Raw genomic sequence first — 26,798 nt, 5'->3', positions numbered from 1 at the left:
ACTTTTTTTTGGCCATGCCCCACCTAAGCATCTCTAAAATCCTGATGCCCCCCCCCATGACATATAATTCATATTATTCAAAAAGTGGACTCCTATTCACGTGGAGGAAGCTTAAAAGGCCATTAACAGTTGTTAACAACTCATTCTCGAATTGCCCCCCATAAAAATCAAATTGCCCCCCTGTGGAGCATGTGCCCCACTTTGGGAACCACGGCTCAAGAGAGAGGAGAAATTCTCCACAGTTTCTCAAGTGTGAGGCTCACATTAACAGTGACAAGAACTCAAAGTTTTTCTTTTCCTTTTTGCTGCCACTGCAAATGAGGCCAGTAGCAAATGTGCCTCCTGCCTGGCTGCGATTTTGTCTCTTCCAAAAGAGAAGTGTCTCACAATGGGAGGTGAAGCCACTGGACCAACTTCCTGGCAGCTGGGTCACTGTTGCCTACCAAAGGGAGAGCAGGAGGTCAGCGTGTGGAGGTTAAAGGTAAAGGTACCCCTGCCCATACGAGCCAGTCTTGCCAGACTCTAGGGTTGTGCGCTCATCTCACTCTAGAGGCCGGGAGCCAGCGCTGTCCGCAGACACTTCCGGGTCACGTGGCCAGCGTGACAAGCTGCATCTGGTGAGCCAGCGCAGCACACGGAACACCATTTACCTTCCCGCTGGTAAGTGGTCCCTATTTATCTACTTGCACCTGGGGGTGCTTTCGAACTGCTAGGTTGGCAGGCGCTGGCACCGAACGACGGGAGCGCCCCTCGCCGCGGGGATTCGAACCGCCAACCATGCAATCGGCAAGTCCTAGGCGCTGAGGTTTTACCCACAGCGCCACCCATGGGGAGGTTAGTGTGGCCCTACCCTCTCTCATAACACTAGCACTCATGCACAGTGACACTGTGTTGCCCCTACGATGGGGGGGGAGGCGTCATGCATATGTGATGTCCTGCACACTTCACGCAATGTCACACACATCTCGGAACACTCCCCAGGCAGGTGCAGCCTTCTGCGACCTTGCGCTGGTGCCCCTCAATATTGGGAGGGCTGAGCCCCCTTCAAACAATTATTGAGAGTTCAGAAGACAACCCCTAGAGTTGGTGCACCTGCTCACTGGCTATCAATGAAGCTGAATGTTGGAAAATTCACAACTGATAAAAGAAAGCAGTGCATAGTTAAGCTGTAGAAATTGCTGCCGCAAAAGGCAGTGATAGCCACCAAATTGGATGGCTTAAAAAGAAGTCATGGAGGATAAGACTATCAATGGCTACCAGCCATAGTGGCTATGCTCTGCCTCGAGGGCCGGAAACAGTAATGCTTCTGGCCAGTGGGTTGCAAGCTGACCTTTGCTGAATCACACTATCATTTTTTCTTTCGTATACCCAGTATATATTTTATTAAATTTTCTGTTTTCCAATTTAAGATACTCATTTTTACATCCTTAAGATATCAATGACTTCCTTTCTTCTCTTTCCATGGTTCATTTTGCATATCATAAATCCCTGCATATTTTACAGAAATTATACAATTCAGCATTCCATTGTTGCATCCATCAAAGCTTATTTACACTGCTGAATTTGTCTTAATGCTGCCAGCATTTTCAGCTGTACACAATTCTTTCCCATATATTCAATAAACGTTTTCCAATCTTCTCTAAACGTATGTTCTTCTTGTTCTCTTATTCTATATGTTAAGTCCGCAAGCTGCGCATATTCTGTCAACTTCTGTTGCCATTCTTCTTTGGTTGGGACCTCACTTGTTTTCCATTTGGGGGCTAACAAAACATGGCTGCAGTAGTAGCATACATAAATAACCATCGCCTTCTTCCTACTGTGCTCTCTAGCTTTTAGGACCAGCTTCCAGCTTTTGGCTCCATTTGTATGTTTGCCCCAGAGGCAGCTGCTTCCTTCACCCATTGACACAGTTACCTGGTGGTGGTGGTGTGCCCAATCTGGTTGCAGTAGAGGCTGCCCCATTAAGGCAAATGGGCCACTGCCCCACAAACCCCCAGCTACCCTCAGCCAGTCCTGACCTGCCTGCCATCTTACTTACAAGCAGCCAGGGAAGAGCACAGCCTATCAGCTTCCTCCTCTTTACCTTCGTGCTGCCATTGGAGAACACAGGACAGGAGAATGGGTTGACTCTGCCTGTCTTTGGCTCTCAGACCACCTGCTGTTGGTCTCCCTGCCTTCCGCCCTACCGGTCCCAAAGGGCACCACCCACTGCTGATTGGCTCCAGGCAGCTGCCATTTAAGTTCCAGTACTGTTGCAAAGCAGCACTGTATCACAGGTGCTAGAGGAATTCACGTGGTAGCCAGGGCCAGCCCAAGATTTTTGGGCACCTGAGGCAAGACATGCTTCCCCGCACAGATCTGGGCTCATGCTCCAGTGGAGAGGTAGGAGCATACCATCCAAGCTGGTTTGCTTCATGTCACTTCATTAGTGTGCCAGCTATGTTATGGCAGCAAGCTAGCTTAGGGGCTACAGGGCAGACCACAGGGCACACCTTTCTAGCCACTTTCCAACCCTCAGAATTTGCCGCCTGAGGCAGCTGCCTCACTCTGCCTCATGATAGGAAGCTACTAGACTTAGTGCCAGAAAAAAATTAAAGGAGGTCCTGCAAATGTGCTTGGCTGCCCAAGAACCCTTCTGGAGTGAAGGGGTCCTGGTAGATGCCAAAGCATATCACATGGTAATGCCAGGACTGTTGTGTTTAAGAAAGAAAGGAGAAAGAAAAAAAACAGAAGGAGAGAAGGTGAATCACTGGGTGGAAATGAGGACAAGGGATCCTTTGCACAAAAACAGCTGGGTAATAGGCCTAAACAGCTTGTTAACATTAATTGCAGCTTACTGAAAGTAATCGCAGTTTACTGCACCTTTGGGGGGAAACAGTAGCTCTGGTGAGGGTGATTTTTCTAGCAGGAAACCAGTGCAAGGAACAATATGGATCAGAAGTGTGACGCTGTATTAAGGCACTGCTGGCTGCTTTTGGTTCAAAACAAATGTGAATTTGTTAGACATACACACACAATGTGCTTTGGGCTCACAAAGTCCTCCTGTCCTTCCTCTTTTAGCAATTGATGATCCAGAGAGAAATGGAGAAAGATAGGCCTATTCAGAAAATCAATTTATAGGCTGGGTCCTGGGTGCTTGAAGATGACAGCTCTAAGCTATGTTTTCTTTCAAGAGTGAAACACTAGCTCCCATTACAGCAGACGCGAGGTGCACCCAGTGAAGACCTGTTCTCTTTGTGGGGCTTTCAGATTTTCCAAAATCTGGAAGTTCTTTCCAATGTAAGGTGCACATTTACTTGGAAGGAAATCCCTTTGCATTCGTTTGTATAAAACTCAGACACCTTCAGTGCATCCGTGCGTTCAGCTAATAACCTGGTTTTGCCCTTCAATGCACACATACCTCTGCCTAATGGGGCTGACATAAATAATTCTGCCAGCTCCTCCTTCTTAGAATATAACTTGGGAAACAGGCTGGTCCAAACATATCCTTATTTCAGACCCTCCAAGTGTCCCTATTTTCCAGGGATGTCCCTGATTTAGAGAAGCCGTCCCAGTTTCTGATTTGATCCCAGGATGTCCCACTTTTCCTAAGGATGTCCCTATTTCATTGGAGGGTAAGGAGTTATCTGATGCTTGAGCTGTCTGAAGGCAATCCTATATAAGAAGGGGTTTTTTAATGTTTAATGTTTTACAATGTTTTTATATATGTTGGAAGCTGCCTAGAGTGGCTGGGGCAACCCAGTAAGATGAATAGTAAAATTATCATTATGGAATGGGACGTCCCTATTTTCAGGGGAGAAATGTTGAAGAGCATGTTATTTTGTTTCAGTTAATTTGATGACCAAGGGATTGCGGCAATTAAAACAAAAATTAATAAGGACGGGAGAGGAGAAGAGCACCATCCCAAGTAGCTAAATGTATAAAGGAGTTTCAGTCTTGGGGTGGTTTGGAAGCCGGTCAGAATGGAATAAATTTCTTATTTTTGCTACAGCTGAGAAAACACACACACAAAAAGTCACAGAAGTATATTTATTTCTGTATTTGGGTTCCAGCGTTTGCCTTATTTAAGAAGTGGGGGGGGGAGAGAGATGTAAAATGAGTTCCTCCCCTGCCTAAAATCTCTCCCCTCCCATTTCCTGAAGCAAGCTGGATTTTGAACAGAAAAACTCTCAGTTCTAGGAAGGCACCTTGTGAAAACAATCAGGGATTTGTTCACAGAAGTGTGCACCAAATCACGGGACCCAAATGAACCAGAGCTCCTCCACATTTCCTTCGTTATGTTCGAACCCTGTTTGGGCAGGACTCCCCAAGCATCAGATCTCTGTTCTGGCCCATGGTGTGGTTGAGGGGTCACAAAATGAAACTGATTGGCGGTTGGTCCAAGTTTGATAAACCAATGTCCATTTTTATGCCATGTGTATTTACTTCCAGTAAGAGGCGGGGCACCTCAGGCTCAGGAGCCAAATGTGGCCCTCCACACCTTTCAGTGTGGCCCTTGGGACTATTCGCAGGACACCCTCTTCCCCAGCCACGCCCCCTCGTATCAGACCACACCCTTCTCCAGCCCTGCTTTCCACCCTCCTTAAGTGGTTTTCCCATCTAGAATATGTTTTGAACTCTGATCATGCATCTTGCCTACGTGAATGGAGGAAAGAGAGCAGTGTGTCATTTTGTGTAGAAAATGGTCTGCATTCCTGATACCAGCACCCAATTTTGCAAGGGATGATGATGACTGCTTGCTTAGAAGGCTTCCAGAAAGAAGTATGATATGAATGGCAGTTGTTTGGGAATACAAGAGCGGGAAGTCTATTGCACTCACAGCCTGCTTGCAGTCTTCCAAGATGCACTGCACAAAACACAATGCAGGAATTGATGGGCTTTTGGTCTGATCCTGCAGGATTTTTCTTAGGTCCTTATGGTGCTCAGATGCAGAAAAATAGATGACTAAGAGGTCACAATAGGGGGGTGTTTTGGTTTGTTTTTCGATTAGTATAGAGAGAATGGACTCACCATTTTTCTCCTTGTTTCATAATACTAGGCGGATCACCCAATGAAAGTGATAGGCACTAAGAGCATAGGAACAGAATAAGAGCCTGTTGGATCAGGCCCAAGGCCAATCCTGTTTCCACAGTAGCCAACCAGGTGCCTAGAAAAAGAAGGCCACTTTGCAGAATCTGAATCTGAATCTCATCCACTATTTTCATGTGTTGGACACCACTTTCTAGTTTGTTATGTCTTTCTATATGCTGCACCTTCACCAGATTTGGTTCCAGGATGTTTTTTTACATCATCATGATAGATTGTATCCAGCTAAGTTCTAGTTGGAGTACAGCCACTGAAATTAATGGACCTTAGTTATTCACATGCGTTCATTTCAATGGGATTACTCTGAGTAGGCCAGCATGGTATAGCGGTTAGAGTATCAGTGTAGGATCTTGCAAATCAGGGTTCATCCTCACTCAGCCATAAAGTACAATGGGTAGCCTTGGACCAGTCACTGTCTCTCAGCCTAACCCTAACACAGGGTTATGTAGGAATAAAATGGAGAGGGGGTGAACCAAGTTTGCCACCTTGAGCTCCTTGGAGGAAAGGTAGAAACAACAACAACACTGGATACAACCTAACTAACATTATTAATTAATAATATATCACTCAGTGAAGGTTCTTCTCCCCCACTGTCATTTCCAGAAGATCGCCCCTAGTTGAACTGATGCTTGCCCCACACCTCTTGCAAATACAGGAGCCACTCTCACTTCTTGCCACCTTCGTTCCACAAAAGATGGTGCTGTCCATTTCTCTCTAACACAGCTCTTTTGTCTTTGTGCTTCTTTCAGGAAAACAATGACCACTTTTCTACTAGCCTTTGTGTGTTTGCGAATCATCACTGCAGCTGTCGCTGTGGAAGTTTTAGGTATGTGAGACCTCCGGAGCCATCCTTAAAATATATGAAGTTTTGTGTGTGGAGAATGTTAGGCCTTCCTGTGAACAGTATCCTGTTCTCACAGCAGCCAGCCAGTTGCATGTGACAAACCCACAAACAGGACCCAAGCACAAGAGCACTCTCCCTTCCGCTAGTATTCAGAAGCATTACTGCTTCCAAACATGAAGGCAGAACCTAGCCACCAGTGGTGTGAGGTCTATGCACATGGGGCACTAGGCTAGTCCCTTACATGTTCCCAGTAAATTAGAATATTAAAGCCTAGCACCTCCTCCCCAAAGTCTGGGAAGCTTCTGCCCAGCTTAGGGAGAGAGGCACCAGAGCTGTCTTTCCTATTGGGTTTACTGGTGCATTGCTCCAGGGCGCCAGCCTCTCAGGGGCGCCCCAGCGAGTTGGGGAGCTGCACGGCTTTGCCGGCGGCCTCCCCTTTCCCTCCTGCACGTCTGCCAGCTGCCAGGGAGGAGAGCAATCCCCGCAGAGGCTTGGGAAAAGGTCGACAACTCTGGGGAATGGGGGGGGGCGCGTCAGAGGGATCTTTGCACCATGGCACCGGGTATGCTTAAGCCGGCCTTGGGAGGCGCGATGCTCCGACTGAGTCCAGGCCCTCCCACCATCTTCCCAAAGCCTCCCAGTTTTGGGAATGAGGCAGCAGGACTCTAGTATCCTGTCCAAGGCCTGGCGCCCCCTTCCCAAAGCCCAGAAGTTTCTGCCCGACTTAGGGAGGTGCGATGTTCATGCGTGCAACATCAGGACATTATGATGTCGCATGCATGATGTCGGGGGCCCCATCACCTTTGTAAGCTGGTCCCTAACAATGCCCCTATGAAAGATTTCACCGCATGCCACCGATAACCACCATGTCTAGCAATGGGCGAATGCTGCTAATTTCTCCCTCTCTCACCTCCTCATCTTCTTGGAACCAGCAGATCATGGTGCCACACTGAGTGTGAGCATACCTTTACGCTCCCCCCTGCGCATTCCCCTGGGAAACACCCTGACCATCCCCTGTTACTACATCGACACATTGGAACACGTCACCACATCTCCGTTCACCCCGCCTCTGACTCCACGGATCAAATGGAGCAAGCTGTCGGGCGGCAAAGAGGTTGTCTTGCTGGTGGCCATGGATGGGCACGTGAGAATCAACACTGCATACCAGGAGGTGGTCTCTTTGCCCAATTACCCAGCCATACCCACTGATGCCACGCTGGAAATCAAGGCACTACGCTCCAATGATACCGGGATCTATCGCTGCGAGGTGATACATGGCATTGAGGATAGCCAGGACACCGTAGAGGTGAAGGTAAAAGGTAAGGTTGCATCTTTTTCTGTTGCTGCTGATACGGCTGACCTTTTTGAGTTGGTTTCTCCAGATGGCCATGCACTTCACACAAGGAGGGGTTGCCAGGACAAGCTAGCAGGGCTTACTGCACCTTCCACTACTGGCATTACTGCAGCTTACCGGGAGGCGGTGAGTTTGGTGCGGCCCACCGCCACCGACTGCTGTCAGATGCAGGAGAAGTTGGCAACAATGGAAGTTTGCTTCACTGGGTCTAACTGCACAAGTAGGGGGGATTTTGACAGGCCCATGACATTGTTGGGGACTGGGCAGAGGAGGAATGGTGGAGACCGCCTCCCCATCCTGACCCTTCCAGGGAGAAGGAAGAGGAAGACAGTATAGATTTACAACAGGGGGTTGAGGGAGGTTGCAGCTCAGAGGCTGATGAAGGGGAAAGCTGGGAAATTATGGGAAAGACAGAGCAACACCCGGCTGAAACGTTGTCATTAGAAAGCTTTCCAGGCCCTCCAGATTCCAGAACCCGGCGAGCCTTAAAAGTAGGAGAGCAAAGAGCTCAAAGACAGAGGGCACTTCTCAGCAACCTAGAGGAGATGATGAGAATGATGAATGAGGAAGTGGGAGAGATGCTGGGTGGAGATTCACTCGGGACAACACCATTATCCAAGAGGCTGGGTTCTATAGCCTCTCTCTGCAAAGACTGAAATTAAAAAAGGCTGTAAGGAACTTTTCCTTGTCTCTATAATTCCTGGGCAACCAGCCGGTAGCCGCTGACAGCATCCTGACAGACATGGGGCAAAACGTTTAACTGCATTCTGTGCTTGCCATGGTAGTAATCCTGCTCACCTATCAATTGGTGTTAAGGGGGGGGGGCGTGAACAGGCTGATCAAATGGACTTACACATTTAATGTCATGTCAGTTTTGTCCTTTAGGGTTAGATTACAAGTCACCACCATGGTACCTTTCCCCTGCCCATCCTGAAATTTGACTTGAAAGAAACATTGTGTTGTAGCCAATGAGAATAAGTTGCGGTGTGTGCTTGGTTGCAGCATGAGTGTTTGTGTGAGGTGCCCGAAACACTTTCTCCAGTTTGAAGGAGGGCCCATGGGCCCCAAAAGGGAAATTTATGTGTTTCAGAACTGCAGGGTCCCAGAAGCAAGCACACAGGCAACGCTAGATTCTCTGCAGTATCACTCCAGTTCCTGAAAATCCTAAGTCGCTGCCCTCTGCCTCACTTTTATTTAAACTCAACTGGTTTGGGTTATTTACTGATGCATGTGTGTATGTTGGTGAATGTGTTTTCCAGGCATAGTGTTCCATTACAGAGCCATCTCCACCCGGTACACTTTGGACTTTGAGAAGGCCAAGCAGGCCTGCATCCAGAACAGTGCTGTCATTGCAACTCCAGAACAGCTCCAGGCTGCCTACGACGATGGCTTTGACCAGTGTGATGCTGGATGGTTGGCTGATCAGACGGTCAGGTAAGTGCTGGCAGGGAATTATATGAACAAACCACAGGGGAGAAATTGGCCATTGGGAAAAACTCAGGTTACCATGGACAAGGAATCAGAAAAGGGTCAGAGGTCAATGTGACTAGGGGCTGTTCAACATCGAATTTTGCTTCTTGCAGCTGTATTCTGCAACATGGCATTGGGTATATTGTTGATTTTCCTGCTCCTTTTGTACTGCAGTACCTGTTGGGTTATGGAGTTGTAGCTTTTTGACCCATATACCCTCATGTTATATCAAATTTCATTCACACCAGTGGACATCACAACGAATGTCACTGGACGTCGCTATTCTTCCATCTTTTCTGCACATGCGTGCTTCTTTTCCCTCATGATTCCCCCCTGAAAACAGCAGGGAAGAACTGCATGTGGGAATGTCACCCCAATTTTCATCACTTTGCTCCTTGAATTTCCCAGGTGAACAGAAAATTATTATTTTTTCCTCAATCAGATCAAGGGATGCACATTGGCCTTCTCCCTCAAATTTCATATAGATGCTAAAGAGGTTTGGAGTGGTGGTGACTGACCAGGAACAAGACCTGGGGGTTGTGGTGGATAACTCAATGATGATATTGACCAAGTGTGTGATAGCTGTGAAGGTGGAGAAGTCCATGTTAGGGACTGGAAATTAAACAACCAATATCACAATACAACTCTATGTTGTAACCACACTTGGAATACTATGTACACTTCTGGCCATCTCACCTCCACAAGGAAGTTGTAGAGCTGTAGCAGGTTCAGAAAAGAGTAATCAAAATGATCGAGGGGCTGGAGCAACTTCCTATGCGGTTGCAACATTTGGGGGTTTTTTATTTAGAGAAAAGGCAATTGAGTGGGTATGCGATGGAGGTGTCTAAGATCATGCATGGCATAGGGAAAGTGAATAGAGAAGTGGTTTTCTCCCCCTCTCTCATACTTTTAGATCCTGGGGATTCAGCATAGATAATATAATTTACTTCTTCATGTAGTGCAGTCAAACTATGGAAACTCCTCCCTCAGGGTGCAATGATGGCTACCAACTCGGATGGCTTTAGAAGAGGATTAGACAAATCTATGAGGTCAACACTGCATATGGCTTGGCTACTAACCCTGATGCCTATGTTCTACCTCCACTGCTGTTGGTAGTATATCAAGTGGGGACAGCTGCTGTTGCCTTCAGGTTCTGCTTCCAGGCTTCCCATGAGCTACTGTGAGGATGCTGGACTAGATGGGCTTTTGATCCAGCTGCTAGGCTCTTCATACATGCATAGGTGTATATCCAAATTCTGCTTAGGTTCCCTTTGCTCTTCAAGATACTACCTCCATCCCAGAACCATACAGTAAACAGTATTTCTCCACCCTACCCCCAGGCAACACAGTCTCTTCTTCTCACTGAATCTTATCTCTCACTGAATCAGGTACCCAATGCACCATCCCCGGGAAGGTTGTTATGGTGACAAGGATGAGTTTCCTGGAGTGAGAACATACGGTGTTCGTGAGACGGATGAGACGTACGATGTGTATTGTTATGCAGAAGAAATGGAAGGTAATTGTTTCTTACTTCTTTAACTCTTATACACTCCATTTGCCACCTCAAGGTACTCTTGTGGTGCAGCAGAACCCTGGGTGACTTTACATTCATGAGTTAGCTTCTCCAAGTGCTCGAGGTTATCATTTTGAATAAAATATACGTGCAATCTTATCTGCCCCAGTGGTGGTGAACCTCCTGCCCTTGGAACAAACTTCACCTGTCACCTCTCCCCATTTAGACCACAAAGCCATGTTCTCCAAGCCATGACTACCTGCCCCACATCTGATGTCATATGTGATGCCCGGTGTCAGGCAGGTAAAGGTGGCTGCAGGGGAGGAGGGGAGGATTAAACTCCCCAGGGGAACTGGCTGGCCTTGCAGATTGTAGGATTGGACCCCGTTCCCCAGGCATCAGCTGAGTTGAGTCTTGCTTGGTTCAGTCTCGCATCAGCCAGTTCAAATAGCATTTTAGTGGCAACTCTAACTATATAAGCCTCCTTGGCTTTCATCCAGTATCTTCAAACTATCTTTCCTATTCATGACATGCTTGCCATTTTGAATCTCCTCACCTCTGTTCTCTTTGACCCCTTGAGCCCTTATCTAAGAAAAGGCCAAGATCACTGTGTAAAAAGGAAAAGATGCAAGCCTTCAGCTAATCCTTGGTTTAAGTACTTTAGATTACTGCAGTTTGTGGGAGAGCTTCTCCTGCAAATTCCAAAGATTTCAGAAGCCACAGTAACTCAGATCAGGGCCGTTAGTGTGGCTGTCCCTGTTTTGTGGAATAGCAATCCTGTCGAGACATGACAGGTGCCCACTATCTCCACTTTCCAGAAACAGTTGAAGACATTTTTGTCCCAATAGGCTTTCCCAGCTAGTTAAACCGGTCTTGACCATGAGTGTCCAATTGTTAGGGTTTGGGCTCTTGTTGTTTTTGTGCTTTTAACTATCTTGTGTGTAAATTGCCTTGAGACAGTGGTTTAGAGGGCAATAAATGAATCAATTGTAGTAAATAAAAATTGCTGTGTGTGATTGCAGGGAAAGTCTTCTACGCCACCTCCCCGGAGAAGTTCAGCTTCCCAGAAGCTGCAGAGAAATGCCACCGCCTCGGCGCTCGTCTGGCAACAACGGGAGAACTGTACTTGGCCTGGAAAGATGGCATGGATGTCTGCAGCGCTGGCTGGCTGGCAGACCGCAGCGTCCGGTACCCCATCAACAAGGCACGCCCCACCTGTGGTGGCGGCCTGGTCGGGGTGCGCACCGTGTACCTCCACGTCAACCAGACAGGGTATCCTCACCCCCATTCCCGCTATGATGCCATCTGCTATGCTGGTACGTGCTGGGTCCCAAGTTATTTCTTCATACTTTCCTAGAGTACAGAAGCATGAGAGTCATCAGCCAATCTCCAGTAGCAGTCAGTGGGTTATCTAACCTCCTGTCACCATCAGAACTTGCCCCTTTACTGGGTGGAAGAGGTGATAGGGCTGGGAGAGACACCCATTGTCAGGGACTGGACTGAGGGGAACGGGACTGAGGAGGAATGGTGGAGGCCGCCTGCCCTCCCCTTGAACCTTTTAGAGAAGACGAAGGCAGTAATACTGGCTAACACCAGTAAAATTACAGTAAAAACAGAAGGGGGGACAATTTAAAATACAGGTTAAAATGCAATTTAAAATGCAGCCTCATTTTAAAAGTAGCCCATAGATCAAAACCATAAGGGGAGGGAAACATAAGGGTCAGACTGAGTCCAAACCAAAGGGCAGGTGGAACAGCTCTGTCTTGCAGGCCCTGCGGAAAGATGTCAAGTCCCGCAGGGCCCTAGTCTCTTGTGACAGAGCGTTCCATCAAGTCGGGGCCAGTACTGAAAAGGCCCTGGCCCTAGTTGAGACCAATCTAACCACCTTGCAACTTGGGACCTCCAAAATGTTGTCATTTGTGGACCTTAAGGTCCTCCACGGGGCATACCAGGAGAGACGGTCCCGTAGGCGGTCCCGTATTGAGTTACAGCAGTGATTTGAGGAAGGTCACAGCTCAGAGACAGGTGAACAGAAGAGTTGGGAGGTGTTGGGAGAACAGAAGGGGGAGACAGAGACAGAGCAGCCAGCTGACATGTTATCACTGGAAAGCATTCCCAACCCCCCTTCTCCCAAAACCCAGCGGCATTGAAAGTGGAAGAGCAAAGGACTCAAAGACAATTAGCCCCTGGTGGCCACCATAAGGGGAAGTGCTGTTACTAGGAAGGGAGGGAGGAGGAGCTCAGCTGGAGCAGCACCATTAATCTAAGAGGCAGCATAAATGAGCCTCTCACTGTGAATACTGAACAAAGACTCGGTAAGAGCTTCCTTGTCTACTTCCTTGGCTGTCTGATGTGAGCAGGGGAGGATCAGAATTCACTGAAGCCTGGCACCCATGGAGAGCCACTGGTAGTCAGTGTGGACAATACTGAGCAAGATCCGTCCACCGTGTAAATTTCCTATAAACCCCCCTGATGTAGCATTGTTTCAGGACTTTGGGGGACCTAAGGCTGTAGCCTGGCAATGCTTTGTATTCATCCATTGCATTCATATCCCATGAATCCTCACTCTTTCACCCTAGGTCGCGACTTGGACACAATCATCCATGAGAACTTCACCGGTGAGATAATTGATGAACTGGGCAGTGGCTTCACCATCCAGACAGTCACTGAGACGGATGTTGAGCTGGAATTTGCACTCAACGCCACGGAGGAGGAGGCCCGAGGCAGCATTGCCACCTTGGAGCCAATAGACTTTACCGCCTCGGAGGTGGACGAAGGCTTCACAGCAACACCAGATCTCTTTGTTACTAGCTTCGTTGAAGAGGCAGAGAACAGGACAGATGTGGGGATCTGGGAGGGTCTAGAAAATGCCACCTTCTCGCTCCTAGATGCTCTTCCCACCACTGATACCCTGGAGGTGAGCTCAGTGGAAGACAGCTTGTGGGCTACCATCACGCCAGGACTAGAATCCACCTTGCCATTTACCGGGGAAGATCAAATTGTGCCGGGAACAGCTGCTCCTGATATTGGCCTCATTCCTGGGCAACCCATTTCTCCCACAGGTATGTGGCAATGCCTAGTGCTATATGCAAATGCAGGGTAACAAAATCCACCTGATTCAGTAGCCCAGTGTGGTCCACAACAAATCACATAAGAATGTAAGAAGAGCCTGCTGGATCCGGCAAAGTCCCATCTAGTCCAGGATCTTGTTCCCACTGTGGCCAGCCTGAAACCCACAAGACGGACCCGATCACACCTAGAAATGGACAAGTCTGGCAAGTCCAGATTCCCATTTTTCCAATCCAGTGTTCACTTCTCCAGATTTCTCCATCAGCTAGGAAACCTTCAAAAAAATGACCTCATGAAAAATTGTCAGCATTTTAGTTGCATTTTTCTGAATGCACATGTTTTTGCATGCAATTGTCCCTAATCTAATGCAAATTTTCTATATTGATTTCACTGAGACACACACTATTATGCATACTTTCCCCTAATGTATGAATTTGGGGGCACATTATTGGGTTGGAGAGCTTCATTGCAAAATTCAGAGGTGTGAATTTCAAAGAATAGCTGCATTCTGCTTTCCATATTGTTTTAAGAAGTGCAGATTGGGTAGGTTCACATCAAAAGGAAAAAGCTAACTGAATTTCTCCTACACCCCTAATCACAAAAAATTCAAGGAAAACAGGACGGAGCCAAAACCAGTGACATACACTCATCCTCCAGAGGGAACTGCTTTTAGAGTCAGTTTCAGTTCTCTGGAAACACATATTGAAATTGCAGAAATATTAGCACATCTCTAGGGGAAAGTCAATGCAAGTGTTGATGGGTTCATGCCCAGTTGCCCCTTCAGTTGTTTTTTCTTTTCCTTCAACAGGTGTCATCTTTCATTACCGGCCATCCACCAACAGGTATTCCCTGACTTTTGTCAAAGCTCAGCAAGCTTGCCTGGATAATAATGCTGTGATTGCCACTCCTGAACAGCTGCAGGCAGCCTATGAGAATGGTTACGACCAGTGTGATGCTGGCTGGCTGAGAGACCAGACGGTCAGGTAAGGACAGATGATGACTCAGCAAGTCCAGTGGGAAGGTTAATGAGCAGGGTATTTTTAGCCTGCAGGGTACATGATGAAGTGGTGGGATGGATGCCATCTTCAAGCATTTGAAGAGCTGTTGTGTTGATGATGAAGCCAATTTGTTTTCTATTGCTCCAGACAATAAGGATCTGAATTAGTGAGTTCAAATTACAAGAAAGAGGGTTTCAGCTAAAGCAGGGATAGGGAACCTTGGGTCTTCCAGATGCTGCTAAACTATAACTCTTGCCTTCCTTGGCCTCTGGCCATATTAGCTGGACTTGATGAGAGCTGGAGTCCCAGAACATCTGGAGATGATCAAGGTCTATGTCTCTGACTTGATGGGAATTGGAGTCCAATAGCATCTGGAAGGCAATGGGGTGGTGGCTCCGCCCACCTGTCAACATGGCACAAGTTGGGGGGGCAGCTCAGAATCCAGCCTGATAGCAAGCTCCTTTGCTCTCCCCTAAGTACTATAACTGTTGCTTACAGAGAGCCGATGTGACATAAGTGGCTAATATTTTGCAAATCCCAGGGCAAATTGCATGCAGCTGCCAGTCTCAGTGTCACTATTTGATCAGATGATTCTTCTAAGACTGGAATGGTTCTTATAAGATGATGTTTGCTGTGCCACAGGCGTGCATCTTTAAAAAACAAAAAAGGATTCTATTTTCTTTAGACCTATTGTTTCTTCTCATATGCAGATATTATTATTATTATTATTATTATTATTATTATTATTATGACTACTACTACTACTACTACTACTTACTTATACCCCGTCCATCTGGCCAGGCCTCCCCAGCCACTCTGGGCAGCTCCCAACAGAATATTAAAAGCACCATAAAACATCAAACATTAAAAACGTCCCTAAACAGGGGTGTCTTCACGTGTTTTCAAAAAGCCAGGTAGTTGTTTATTTCCTTCACATCTGATGGGAGGGCATTCCACAGGTTTAAGCATTTAATGAAACTAAAATACATACAATTAATAAATGAATGTTCATTTAACTGAGTGGCGTTGCTGGTGATCTCATTTCTACTATTGCTACTGCCTCTACCATCAATATATTAATCTACATTGGGGAAAGGCTGTGGCTCAGTGGGAGAGCATCTGCTTTGCATGGAGAAGGACCCAGGTTCAATCCCCAACATCTCCAGGTTGGGCAAGGAATATCTCCTGCCTGAAACCCTGGAGAGCCACTGCCAGGCACTTTGGACAACACTGAGCAACATGGTCTGCCTTGTTATGAATCAACTTCCTATAGCCACTACTGAGAAGGTGATGTTTCTCGTGTGGCCTATCTAATTGAGCTTACAGTCATGCCTGTGCCATTGCTGCATCCGTTCTGCATTGTGAGGAGACATTTCTTTAGTGTGGCTTTATCTGTACTTCGGATCTCCTTGCCTATTGACAACTAAGCAGGTTCCTTTGGTGAAAGTTTTTAGGTGCCTGCGGCCCTCAAGGCCTTTTTTGCAGCCCTCAGCAACATTTGACACCCTCCAGCCCTTGCACTGCCTTCCCAAAGTTGGGTAATCAAGGAGTTGGTTTTGGGGAAGGAGGTTGTGAGGGCCCTGGCAGAGTCCAAAGTCCTCCTGTCTCCTTCCCAAAGTCTGATTTATCACTTTCCCAGCCTTGGGAAGGAGGAAGGAGGGCTCTAGGACTCTGCCAGAGCCTCACTCCTCACTTAGCGGGCTTTGCGAAGGCAGTGTGGAGCCTGGGAGTGAGTGCCAAATTTTGGGCTCACTCTGCCCCACATATGCCAAGGCTTCTTCCAAAGTACTCTTGCACCTCGCTTTGTATGAAAAGTTGGGCTGCCCTGTTTTAGACACCCTGTTTTAGACGCTGAAAACTTTTTTGTTTTGTTTTGCCAAGCATACCTAGAAATATAATTAGTTACCCTATACAGTGGTACCTCGGGTTAAGTACTTAATTCGTTCCGGAGGTCCGTTCTTAACCTGAAACTGTTCTTAACCTGAAGCACCACTTTAGCTAATTGGGCCTCCTGCTGCCGCTGCGCCACTGGAGCCCGATTTCTGTTCTTATCCTGAAGCAAAGTTCTTAACCTGAAGCACTATTTCTAGGTTAGCAGAGTGTGTAACCTTAAGCATATGTAACCTGAAGCGTACGTAACCTGAGGTACCACTGTATTTGTTTCAAAAGTGTTATTGAGTTTCTATTTGCTTTTAACGGTGGTGGTTTCATGCATATTTGTTTGTAATTGGTTTGTGGATCTTAGCTGTGTTTTATTTACAGCTTTATTCTGCACACCACGCAGAGAGCTCTTTGATCAAGGGGTTCATACATCTTCTAAATAGATAGATGGGTAAAAAATTAACAAATGTCTTTAATGGCCAGGTACCCTATTGTGGTTCCGCGGAGCAAATGTGAAGGAGACAAAGACGACATCCCAGGTGTACGGACATATGGCATGCGCCCAGCATCCGAGATGTTTGATGTCTACTGCTATATTGACAGACTGAATGGTAAGTTTTCTTCCATAATTCCTGCGTTGGAGGTAGAGGAGTAAAGTGCATTTGAATGTATTCATGCGCCAGACACAGTTCCGGATTTACTTATAAGCTAAACAAGCTATAGTTTAGGGCCCCACTCTCTTGGGGGCCCTAAAAAATTTTAAAGGGGAAAAAAACTGGATGTATGTTTCCAAAATATAAGATAAAAAACAAAATTAAAGAGTGCTTGTAGACTGATGATAAGGCAGCATAGACTAAGGGTGTGAGTCTTATGCCTACTGACTGATTTCATGTAATACATTATTTATTTTGATCCCATTATAAAACTACTTCCGATAATATTTCATCTTTATTATTTAGTAGACCTATAGTATTATTTACTAGTACATACAGTTCCCTATTACCCCCAGTTGCTACTCTAATACTATATATAAATATTATAATTATTTAACACAAAAAACAGCGACAATTTGTTGTTGACAAAGGACAGCTGGACATATAAAGGGCCCCATTACCTTCAGTAGCTTAGGGCCTCATCAAACCTAAATCCGGCCCTGGCCAGACATGTTAATATTCTGGTCACCTCACCTCAAAAAGGATATTGTAGAGTTGGAAAAGGTTTAGAAAAAGGCAACCAAACTGATCAAGGAGACAAAGCGCCCCCTATGAAGAAACGCTACAGCGTCTGGGACTTTTTAGTTTAGAGAAAAGGCAAGTAAGAGGTGACATGGTAGAAGTTTATAAAATCACACCTGGCATGGAGAAAGTGGTTGGAGAGATACATTTTCCTCCCCCTCCCATGGCACTCATAAACATCCAATGGAACTGAATGCTGGAAGACTCCATCTTCCATCAAGTGGTTTAACCATTTTTAATGGTTAGACTATTCCGAAATGGCAAAACTCACCAGAAAGCTCAGGGATCAAGAAGTCAAAAACTTAAGGAAAGAATGGGAAAAAAATTATATTTTACTTAGGAGACCACTGTAAACAGATGAAAACATTAGCAGGATTTTAATCTAACTTGCAGTGTAACAAATACTGTGGACAATATGGATAGATACAAAATATAGACTATGAAATGATATGCAGTTGAAAATGTTGACAATAGGACCCAGGGAGGGGATGGGGGAAGTCTTGAGATTCAAAGAAATCTCTCTATATGGGTATGTATTTGGTTTTGTTATAAATTTATATTTGTAAAATCAAATAAAAATGATTTAAAAAACAACAATTTTAAACAATCAAACCTGGGGAACCCTGGGGAACCTTTCTGAGGGGAATTGGGGTCTCCTAAGAATTCTCAGTACCTTTCCTATATTTCCCAGGATTTTTGGAGGAAGCCATGACTGTTTAAATTGGGATGGCGATGCTTTAAATATATAGTGCAGGTGGGACCCGCATTAGTAATCTCACTGTCCCCCATGGTGAAATTTCATCACTTACATAATTTGCATATTTAATTACATAAATTATGTTCTCATTACATTAACCCACCCCACGTATTTCAGTGCAGAGGAAATGCAATGCAAATATGGAGGAATGTAATCAATCAAGTTCCATTTGCGGACTGAAGGCAAAGGTGAACAGCAATCATATTTGCTGGATTAATTTATGTTCCACACATGGGACGAATAAGGGAATGTCAGCAATTTCCACACACACACACACACACACCCCATTTCCATTTCCATAGGACCTCTCCAATATATCTAGCCAAAACTCACACGCTTACTATTTTATCCCTAGGTGAGGTCTTCTTCGCAACACAACCAGACCAGTTCACCTTACAGGAAGCTCAAGAATACTGTCAGAGCCAGAATGCTACACTGGCTTCAACTGGTCAACTCTATGCAGCCTGGAAGCTGGGTCTGGATAACTGCCGGGCTGGCTGGCTGGCTGATGGCAGCCTTCGATATCCCATTGTTCACCCACGTCCTGCATGTGGTGGGGAGAAGCCTGGTGTGAGGACTACCTACCTGTACCCCAATCAGACGGGATTCCCTGATCCTCAGTCAAAGCACCATGCTTTTTGTTTCAGAGGTACTGTCCAGGAGAGTGCTGTTGTGATCAGGTCATGCTCACAGGCTTCCCACAGGCCTCTGTGAGAACAGGATGCTAGACCAGATGGGCTTTGAGCTGGCAGGCTCTTCTTCTGATGTTCTTGTGTCTCTGACTCATCACAGAAAGTTTTTCAAGCACTACGGGGCCAGAATAATACCACATAATGTATTCCAGAAGAGAAGAACGATGTGAATTGTTTTTAAATGGTGAAACTGTAAGCCACTTTGAGTCCAAGCCTGGGGAAAAGGCAGGATTTTAATATTGATAGTGACATTGGTATTGGTATTGATCTTGTTAATAATTTTATTATTTGTGACCTGCCCATCTGACTGGGTCGCTCCAGCCATTCTGGGTGGCTTCCAGCGTATCCAGAAGCATAATAAAACACCAGACATTAAGAACTTCCTTATACAGTGGTACCTCAGGTTGCATATGCTTCAGGTTACAGACTCCACTAACCCAGAAATAGTGCTTCATGTTAAAAACTTTGCTTCAGGATGAGAACAGAAATTGTGCTCCAGTGGCACAGCGGCCCCATTAGCTAAAGTGGTGCTTCAGGTAAAGAACAGTTTCAGGTTAAGAACAGACCTCCGGAACAAATTAAGTACTTAACCCGAAGTACCACTGTACAGGGTTGCCTTCAGATGTCTTCTAAAGGTTGTATAGTTACATATCTCCTTAACATCTGATGGGAAGGTGTTCCACAGGGAGGGTGCCACTGCCAAGAAGACCCTCTGCCTGGTTCCCTGTAACCTCACTTCTTGCAGTGAGGGAACCACCAGAAGGCCCTCGGAACTAGATCTCAGTGTCTGGGCTAATGATGAAATATTAAAAATAAAAATAAAAAACATCATCAACAACAACAAACAATGTAAGACTTTTAGCTGAGAAAATGAAATATGGGGGTCATGATGGACTAATGAGAATTACATTGAGTTGGGCATTATTCATTCAGAATTGAGGGTTTCCAAAAATTCTCCCCACACTAAACAGGGTAGACATAAGACCTCTGAGACAGACAGGACACTCTTGGATATTCACTGTGATGTTTTTTGTCTTTCAGCTCAACCCTCTCAGTATGAGGGCATAGAGGAAGAGCTCATTGCAGCCCAGCTAGTTCCTGGGGTCGAGGAAGTCCCTTCTGGGGAGGAAACAACTGTGGAAATGGAGTTTGCCACTGATTCTGAAAATCAGACCGAGTGGGGAACAGAAGTATTTCCAACAAACATATCATTGTTGTCTGGTATGTTGGGCTCCATGGTTATAACTTTGAAGCCCTATTCAGAGGTGGCTGTAACCATGTGCTTCCTATGTGTGGTGGACATAATGATGCATGTAGACCAGGGGTGGGGAACTTATGGTCTCCAGATGTTGTTGGCCTATTAGCCATGCTGACTGGGACTGGTGGGAGTTGGAGTCAACAACATCTGGAAAACAAGTCCTATGAAGAATGGTTGAAGGAACCAGGGGAGAAGACAAAATTGAGGAGACATGATAAGGCTGTTCAAATACCCAGAGGAACGTGACACAGAACAGGGCAAAGATTTCTTCCCTGTTGCCCAGAGAACAAGACTAGAGCCAAAGAACTTAATTTACAGGATGGTCGATTTAGAGAAGGTGCCTGCCTGATATATAATAGGGGGGATCTCCAAAGCGTAGCCACACTTAAAGGCCCAATTCTGACATCGTACAGAACAGACCTGCTGACAGGATGCCTTTTCCTGCAGAATACAGCAATAGGTGTGGCACATAGGGGATGAGAGGATCTTTTGGGTATTCTGGGTATCCTGATTGCAGGCTGCATAAGGCTTTGTATGGCAGTACCAGCACCTAGAAGTTTAACCAGTGGCTAAATGGCAGCCAATGCAGTTCTTTCCACAGCAATATGGTGATATTCTGCCCTAATGAACAGCCAGGTCTCTGTATTTTGCACTAGCTGCAGCTTCCAGGTCAGCCTAAAGGGCAACCCCATATAGAGCACATTGCAGTACAGGCAACTCCCCCATTTACGCATGTTCAATATGTGCATGACTGTGCATACGTGAGTTGCTCCGAACCCGTAAGTGAGCTGAAAACATCACAAAAATGTTACAAAAAGGGACAGAATGGGGCAGTTGCAGGCTTTTTCCAGTGGTGTTTCAAATATATACGATTTCACGGACATGTGCAGTGCCTCAGAATGTGACCCCCACATAAATGGGGGGCTGCCTGTAATCTAATCTGCCAATGACCAGCACATGGTCAACAGTGGAACAGGAGATATCTGCAGTGAAAAGGATCCAGTAGAAGGCAGTGGGTGAGACCTTCTGCTTGAGTTCCTGGGCTGCCATAGCTAGTGAGAGATGATAATGGACAACTGATACTGAAAAGAGTTCAAGCTGATGTTTCTCTTTATATCATGTGAGAAAATGTCATAGTGTCCTTGAACAAGATTTGTTTAATGTTCTCTCTCTCTCTTTCTCTCTCTCTCCCACACACTTCTTTTTTTAAGTGATTCCATCAGCTGTTGCTCCTATTGATGCCATACCTAGTGAGACAAGTGTAGAAGCTCCAATCACACAAACATCTGCTTCTGGGTGGACATCTGGAGCTCCAGATACAAGTGGAATGTATGAACCTAGTGGAGAACCCTCTGGATTTGGAGAAAGCGGGTTTCCTTCTGGAGCCACAGATTTCAGCGGACTCCCTTCTGGTGAGAGTGGCCTACCATCAGGAGACATAAGTGGCCTGTCTTCCGGTGATATTGAAGTCAGCATTTTACCTTCTGGAGATGAAGAACTGACATCAGGGATTGGCTCAGGAATCCAAGAGCGAGTACCTGGACTTCAAGAAGGCAAAGGGATTCCAGAAATCAGTGGGTTGCCTTCTGGATTCAGTGGAGATGGTTCTGGTGTGGAGTTTTTCAGTGGCTTACCATCTGGAGAGTATGATTACAGTGGTCTCCCATCTGGATTTCCCACCGTGTCCCTTGTCAATGCCACATTGGTGGAAGTTGTCACCACAGCAACGGACAAGGAAGTTGAAGGGAAAGGAACAATTGGTGTCAGTGGAGATGGAGACTTATCAGGGTTGCCCTCTCCTGGATGGGACATGAGTGGCATAACCAGTGGGTTACCCTCAGGATTTGATGTCAGTGGAATACCTGACATCAGTGGGTTTTCCTCAGGACTTGATATCAGTGGGGAGCTGCCTAGGATACCTGATTTCAGTGGATTACCATCCGGACTTGACGCTAGTGGACAACCATCTGGCCTACCAGATATTAGTGGGTTGTCCTCAGGAATTGACTTCAGTGGGGAACATTTTGGGATACCTGATATAAGTGGCTTCGTGGACTTGAGTGGCCAAGCTTCCGGTACTGATGGAAGTGGCGAGCCTTCAGGGGTTACCTTCATAGATGCCAATTTGTTTGAAGTGACAACTCCTTCAGCTAAAGAAGAAGAAGGCAAAGGATTTGTAGAAATGAGTGGGTTGTCTTCAGGAGATGAAGATCTATCAGGCACAGTGTCTGGAATGTTAGATGTGAGTGGTCAGCCTTCTGGCCAAATAGACTTCAGTGGGTGGACTTCAGGATCTCATGAAATTAGTGGACTTCCAAGTGGACTAACAGACATTAGTGGTGAAAGTTCTGGTGTTGGTCTCACCAGTGGCTTGTCATCTGGAATTTATGATTACAGTGGGCTCACGTCTGGGTTTCCCACGGTCTCCCTTGTGGATACAACTTTGGTGGAAGTTGTAACACAGGCATCAGTTGCCCAGGAATTTGGAGAAGGGACATCTGGGGTATTAGAAATCAGTGGATTTCCTTCAGGAGATAGGGAGGCATCTGGAGAACCATACTATGTGACAACAGTTAGCGGCTATCCATCAGGAACAACTGACATCAGTGGAACATCATCGGGTGTTCCTTATTTCAGTGGAGAAATTGCTGGTGTCACTGACCTAAGTGGAGAGTCTTCAACTGTAGCTGGTACTAGTGGTGATGCCTCTGGAATCCCAGAAATCACCTTAGTAACTTCTGATCTTATAGAAGCTGTGACAAGCCCTGCAGTTTCTCAGGAAATGGCTGGAGGAACAGAGGCAATGCATCCCCATTTTTCTGAATCAAGTGGAGAAACCTCCACGACTGGTGGAGAGACTTCTGCATATCACGAAAGTACCATAAGCCCACCTGAATATTATGATATTAGTGGTGAAACGTCCACATTTCATGAAGCCAGTGTAGAAACCTCTACTATTCATGAAACCAGTGGTGAGATATCCACATTTCATGAACCTGGTGTAGAATCCTCAACTGTTCATGAAACCAGTGGTGATATATCCACGTTTCATGAACCTGGTGTAGAATCCTCAACTGTTCATGAAACCAGTGGTGAGATATCCACGTTTCATGAAGCTGGTGTAGAATCCTCAACCGTTCATGAAACCAGTGGTGAGATATCCACGTTTCATGAAGCTGGTGTAGAATCCTCAACCGTTCATGAAACCAGTGGTGAGATATCCACGTTTCATGAACCTGGTGTAGAATCCTCAACCGTTCATGAAACCAGTGGTGAGATATCCACGTTTCATGAACCTGGTGTAGAATCCTCAACTGTTCATGAAACCAGTGGTGAGATATCCACGTTTCATGAAGCTGGTGTAGAAACTTCCACCATTCATGAAACAAGTGGTGAAGCATCAGCATTACCAGACAGCCACCCTGAAATGCCAACCCTTTATGAAACAGGTAGTGAAACATCAGCATTGCCTGAAAGCCATACAGAAACATCTGGAGTACCTTATTTCAGTGGATTGCCCTCTGAGGCACTTGAAGAAAGAAGCCAGATTCATGGGGATAGTTCTGGGCCACCCCCTGACCCTGCTTCTGACATTCCAGAGAAAGCTCTGCTGCCAGATAGTCTACCAGGAACCAGTGAACCAGATGCGCACTCCAAGCATCTAGAAGAAGGCCAGGTTGAAACAGAGGCCTATACACACAAAATACCAGGTTCGGAAACAGAAGGTGCAGCTTTTCCAGAGGTTCCACCAACACCTCCGACTGCTACTGATGTCCTGCCTGAAGTTTCACCAGAGGTTACAGATGAGACAGAATCTACTACACAAGGTACAGTTAAAAATATGCAGTGGAACCCCCAATAGCCAGCCTTGGTTATCTGAATCTCTAGAATGCTCACACTCCCTGAGGTAGAATCTACACACATATTTTTAAAAATTGTGAAAATGTTTTTTTTTTTAGTGTTTTTAAGAATACATTGAATTTTCCATAAGGCTCACCATTGCCATCTAGTGTCACATTGTATATTGCACTTAAAACACACTTCAAATGTTTTATTTCCAGCCGTATAGCTGAGCCCTGAGTCTCTCCCAGACCATCCTTTATCATACTGCCTTTCATCAATAGAACCTCATTCCTGTTCATCTAAACCAGTAGTCAGGAACCTATTTCAAACTGAGGGCCACATAGTCTTTCTGGGAATTTTTGGGGGGAGAATGTGAGAGCATGACTGAAGGCAAATGTGGGTGAAGAAATGAATGTTACTTTTGTCAACAGGAAAGAGGATGTAGACAAAAGTAGAACTAGTTGGCTTCACCTGTCATTGGTTATACTGCCACCTACTGTTGGCCTCCCTGCCTTCCACTCTACCAGCCACCACGGGAAGGGATCATTAATGCTTATCTCCTTTCATGGTTGCAGTTATGCCCAAGACATGTGAAGAGAAACCATGTGGTGCTGGAACCTGCCAAGAACAAAATGGAAGCGTCACTTGCATGTGCCCACCTGGGTATATGGGTGATCGCTGTGACATAGGTAAGTCCTAACTTCTTCTTAATATGGAGATTGAGATGGTAATATGCACCCCACCGAGAAAATGTTATTGCAAAACTGTATTGCTTGTTGGGCACGTTGAGCAAATATCCCATGTTCTGAGCATGGAGGCAGAACCAAGAAACAGAAGAACAGATAGGCTACCCACAATGCACTATTGTTACGGTCCTTTGTTCAAGCGCACATGGAACTACAGATCTGCTCTACTGATCCGCAATTCAATAAAAAACGAATGCAGCTCAATGCAAACGGATAATAATCCAAAATTGATGGCTGTCAAGCACCAGCCCCGCAACATCTGGTATACGTAACCACACTAGGAAGAGAATTTCTCACCCAGTGAAGCATTCCAACCCCAGGAAGGAGGCTTCATTCATAGTTCTAGCTGCAGGGGAAGTGGGGCTGGTCTCACTCAGCCCAAGATGGAACACACACGCCTTTGTGAACAGCAGCACTGCTTAAAGTGGTGTCACTGTGCTTTAAATGTATGGTGTGAATGTGGTCTCTGCCTCTGTCTCTTGTTCTGCATACTAACAGTAGCAGGGTTACCATATTTCAAAAAGTATTGCTGAGTTTTTTTGGGCAAAGTGGTTGAGCTTTTCTTTGGGGGGGGGTTGCCATACATCCGGATTTTCCTGAACATATCAGCGATTTCTGCCTGGACACTGTTTCTGACTGCCATATTCTGACTATGTTCAGGAAATTCTGGACATATGGCAACCTTAAACAGTAGTAGTCCTTTACACCCAATACACGAGGGGTTAAAAAAAGAGAAGAAATTTTCCTTCTGAGGAAGGAAGCTCTTATTCTGAAATGTTTCCCAGCAGTCCAGGACTATTCACTGAAAACCATGTCCTTCTGGAATGTAACTCACAAGGGAGTGTCCATCAGACCAGCAGAAGTCATCCTTACCCATTCTGTCTCTAAAGCCAAACCACTGGTAGTCTTGAACATTGTCTACAAAGGAGAGAGGAAGAGGGAAGGGATATTGTTATATCATCTATCTATCTATCTATCTATCATCTATCTATCTATCTATCTATCATCTATCTATCATCTATCTATCTATCTATCATCTATCTATCTATCTATCTATCTATCTATCTATCTATCTATCATCTATCTATCTATCTATCTATCTATCATCTATCATCTATCTATCTATCTATCTATCTATCTATCTATCTATCTATCATCTATCATCTATCTATATCTATCTACCTATCATCCATCTATCTATCTATCATCTCCATCCATCTTGGGTCTCCAGCTGTTTTTGGACTACAACTCCCATCACCCATAGCTAGCAGGACCAGTGGTCAAGGATGATGAAATTGTAGTCCAAAAAAAGTTGGAGACCCAAGTTTGGAAAACCCATAGCGGTATCATAGTCTGTGATGGACCTACAATTTTGGGGCCTTGAAGCTTGAACTGTTATGGGGTGGGGGTGGGGGGCTTCACAACAAGCAACGAGGTCTGAATACCCACTTTTATCTTTTTCAATGGGGCTGTTCCACAAAAGATCACCACTTAAAAAAAACAACTGCTACATCTCAGATTTTGATTAAAATCGCTGTACATGTCAAAATTATCTCACATGTTTTATTCACTGGTGTGAATAAAAATTTCCTATCCCTTTAGTTTTCAAATTCCTGCAACATACCACCTATAGAAAATCTGTGCTACTGACGCTCAAACTTTGGGATTGGGACACAACAAAAAATTAATCAATTTGATTTGTATGACTCAAATTGGATGTACTAGCCCCTCCTCCCCCCCCCAAAAAAAATTAAGCAGTGTGGACTAAAGTTGTTTCTGGGGGCCGTCCGGGTTTAGTTTTATCTTCTTTAGTTTTATAGCAGATCCACCCTGATCATAGTGCTTTGAATGTATGAGGTACTTCTTCACACAGTGAATAGTTAAACGATGTAATTTGCTACCACGAGATGGATGAATGGCCTCAACTTTGCTGGCTTTGAAAGAGGATGAGTCAAATTCATGGAGGATAAGGCTATCAATGCTTACCACCAAGATGCAATACCTCTCTCCATGTGGAACAACCCAGATGCTGCAATCTTCATCTGAAGCCCTT

At 45.6% G+C, this 26,798-nt stretch overlaps 1 protein-coding gene across 6 annotated transcripts in view; it reads left to right on the top strand.

Annotated features, from left to right (window-relative positions):
* Window positions 1-26,798, top strand: part of ACAN (aggrecan) — an 83,459-nt gene that overhangs the window by 34,751 nt on the left and 21,910 nt on the right. For 4 of the 6 annotated variants that reach the window (XM_083712385.1, XM_083712380.1, XM_083712382.1 and 1 more), the window contains 12 exons: window positions 5,835-5,911; window positions 6,862-7,248; window positions 8,543-8,717; window positions 10,142-10,269; window positions 11,289-11,582; window positions 12,846-13,328; window positions 14,144-14,318; window positions 16,698-16,825; window positions 18,562-18,855; window positions 19,940-20,119; window positions 21,368-23,983; window positions 24,575-24,688. In XM_083712385.1, coding sequence (XP_083568511.1) covers window positions 5,842-5,911; window positions 6,862-7,248; window positions 8,543-8,717; window positions 10,142-10,269; window positions 11,289-11,582; window positions 12,846-13,328; window positions 14,144-14,318; window positions 16,698-16,825; window positions 18,562-18,855; window positions 19,940-20,119; window positions 21,368-23,983; window positions 24,575-24,688 — 5,044 coding nt within the window. In that variant the 5' untranslated portion in view covers window positions 5,835-5,841. The remainder of the gene's footprint in view (window positions 1-5,834; window positions 5,912-6,861; window positions 7,249-8,542; window positions 8,718-10,141; window positions 10,270-11,288; window positions 11,583-12,845; window positions 13,329-14,143; window positions 14,319-16,697; window positions 16,826-18,561; window positions 18,856-19,939; window positions 20,120-21,367; window positions 23,984-24,574; window positions 24,689-26,798) is intronic. The other 2 variants (XM_083712383.1, XM_083712384.1) reach the window with 1 other exon arrangement.

This window comes from Podarcis gaigeae (genome assembly GCF_964106915.1).
Source record: "Podarcis gaigeae genome assembly, chromosome: 14".
Taxonomy (NCBI): Eukaryota; Metazoa; Chordata; class Lepidosauria; order Squamata; family Lacertidae; genus Podarcis; species Podarcis gaigeae.
The sequence above is the reverse complement of the archived record's forward strand: the minus strand, read 5'-3'. Positions and strand labels throughout refer to the sequence as shown.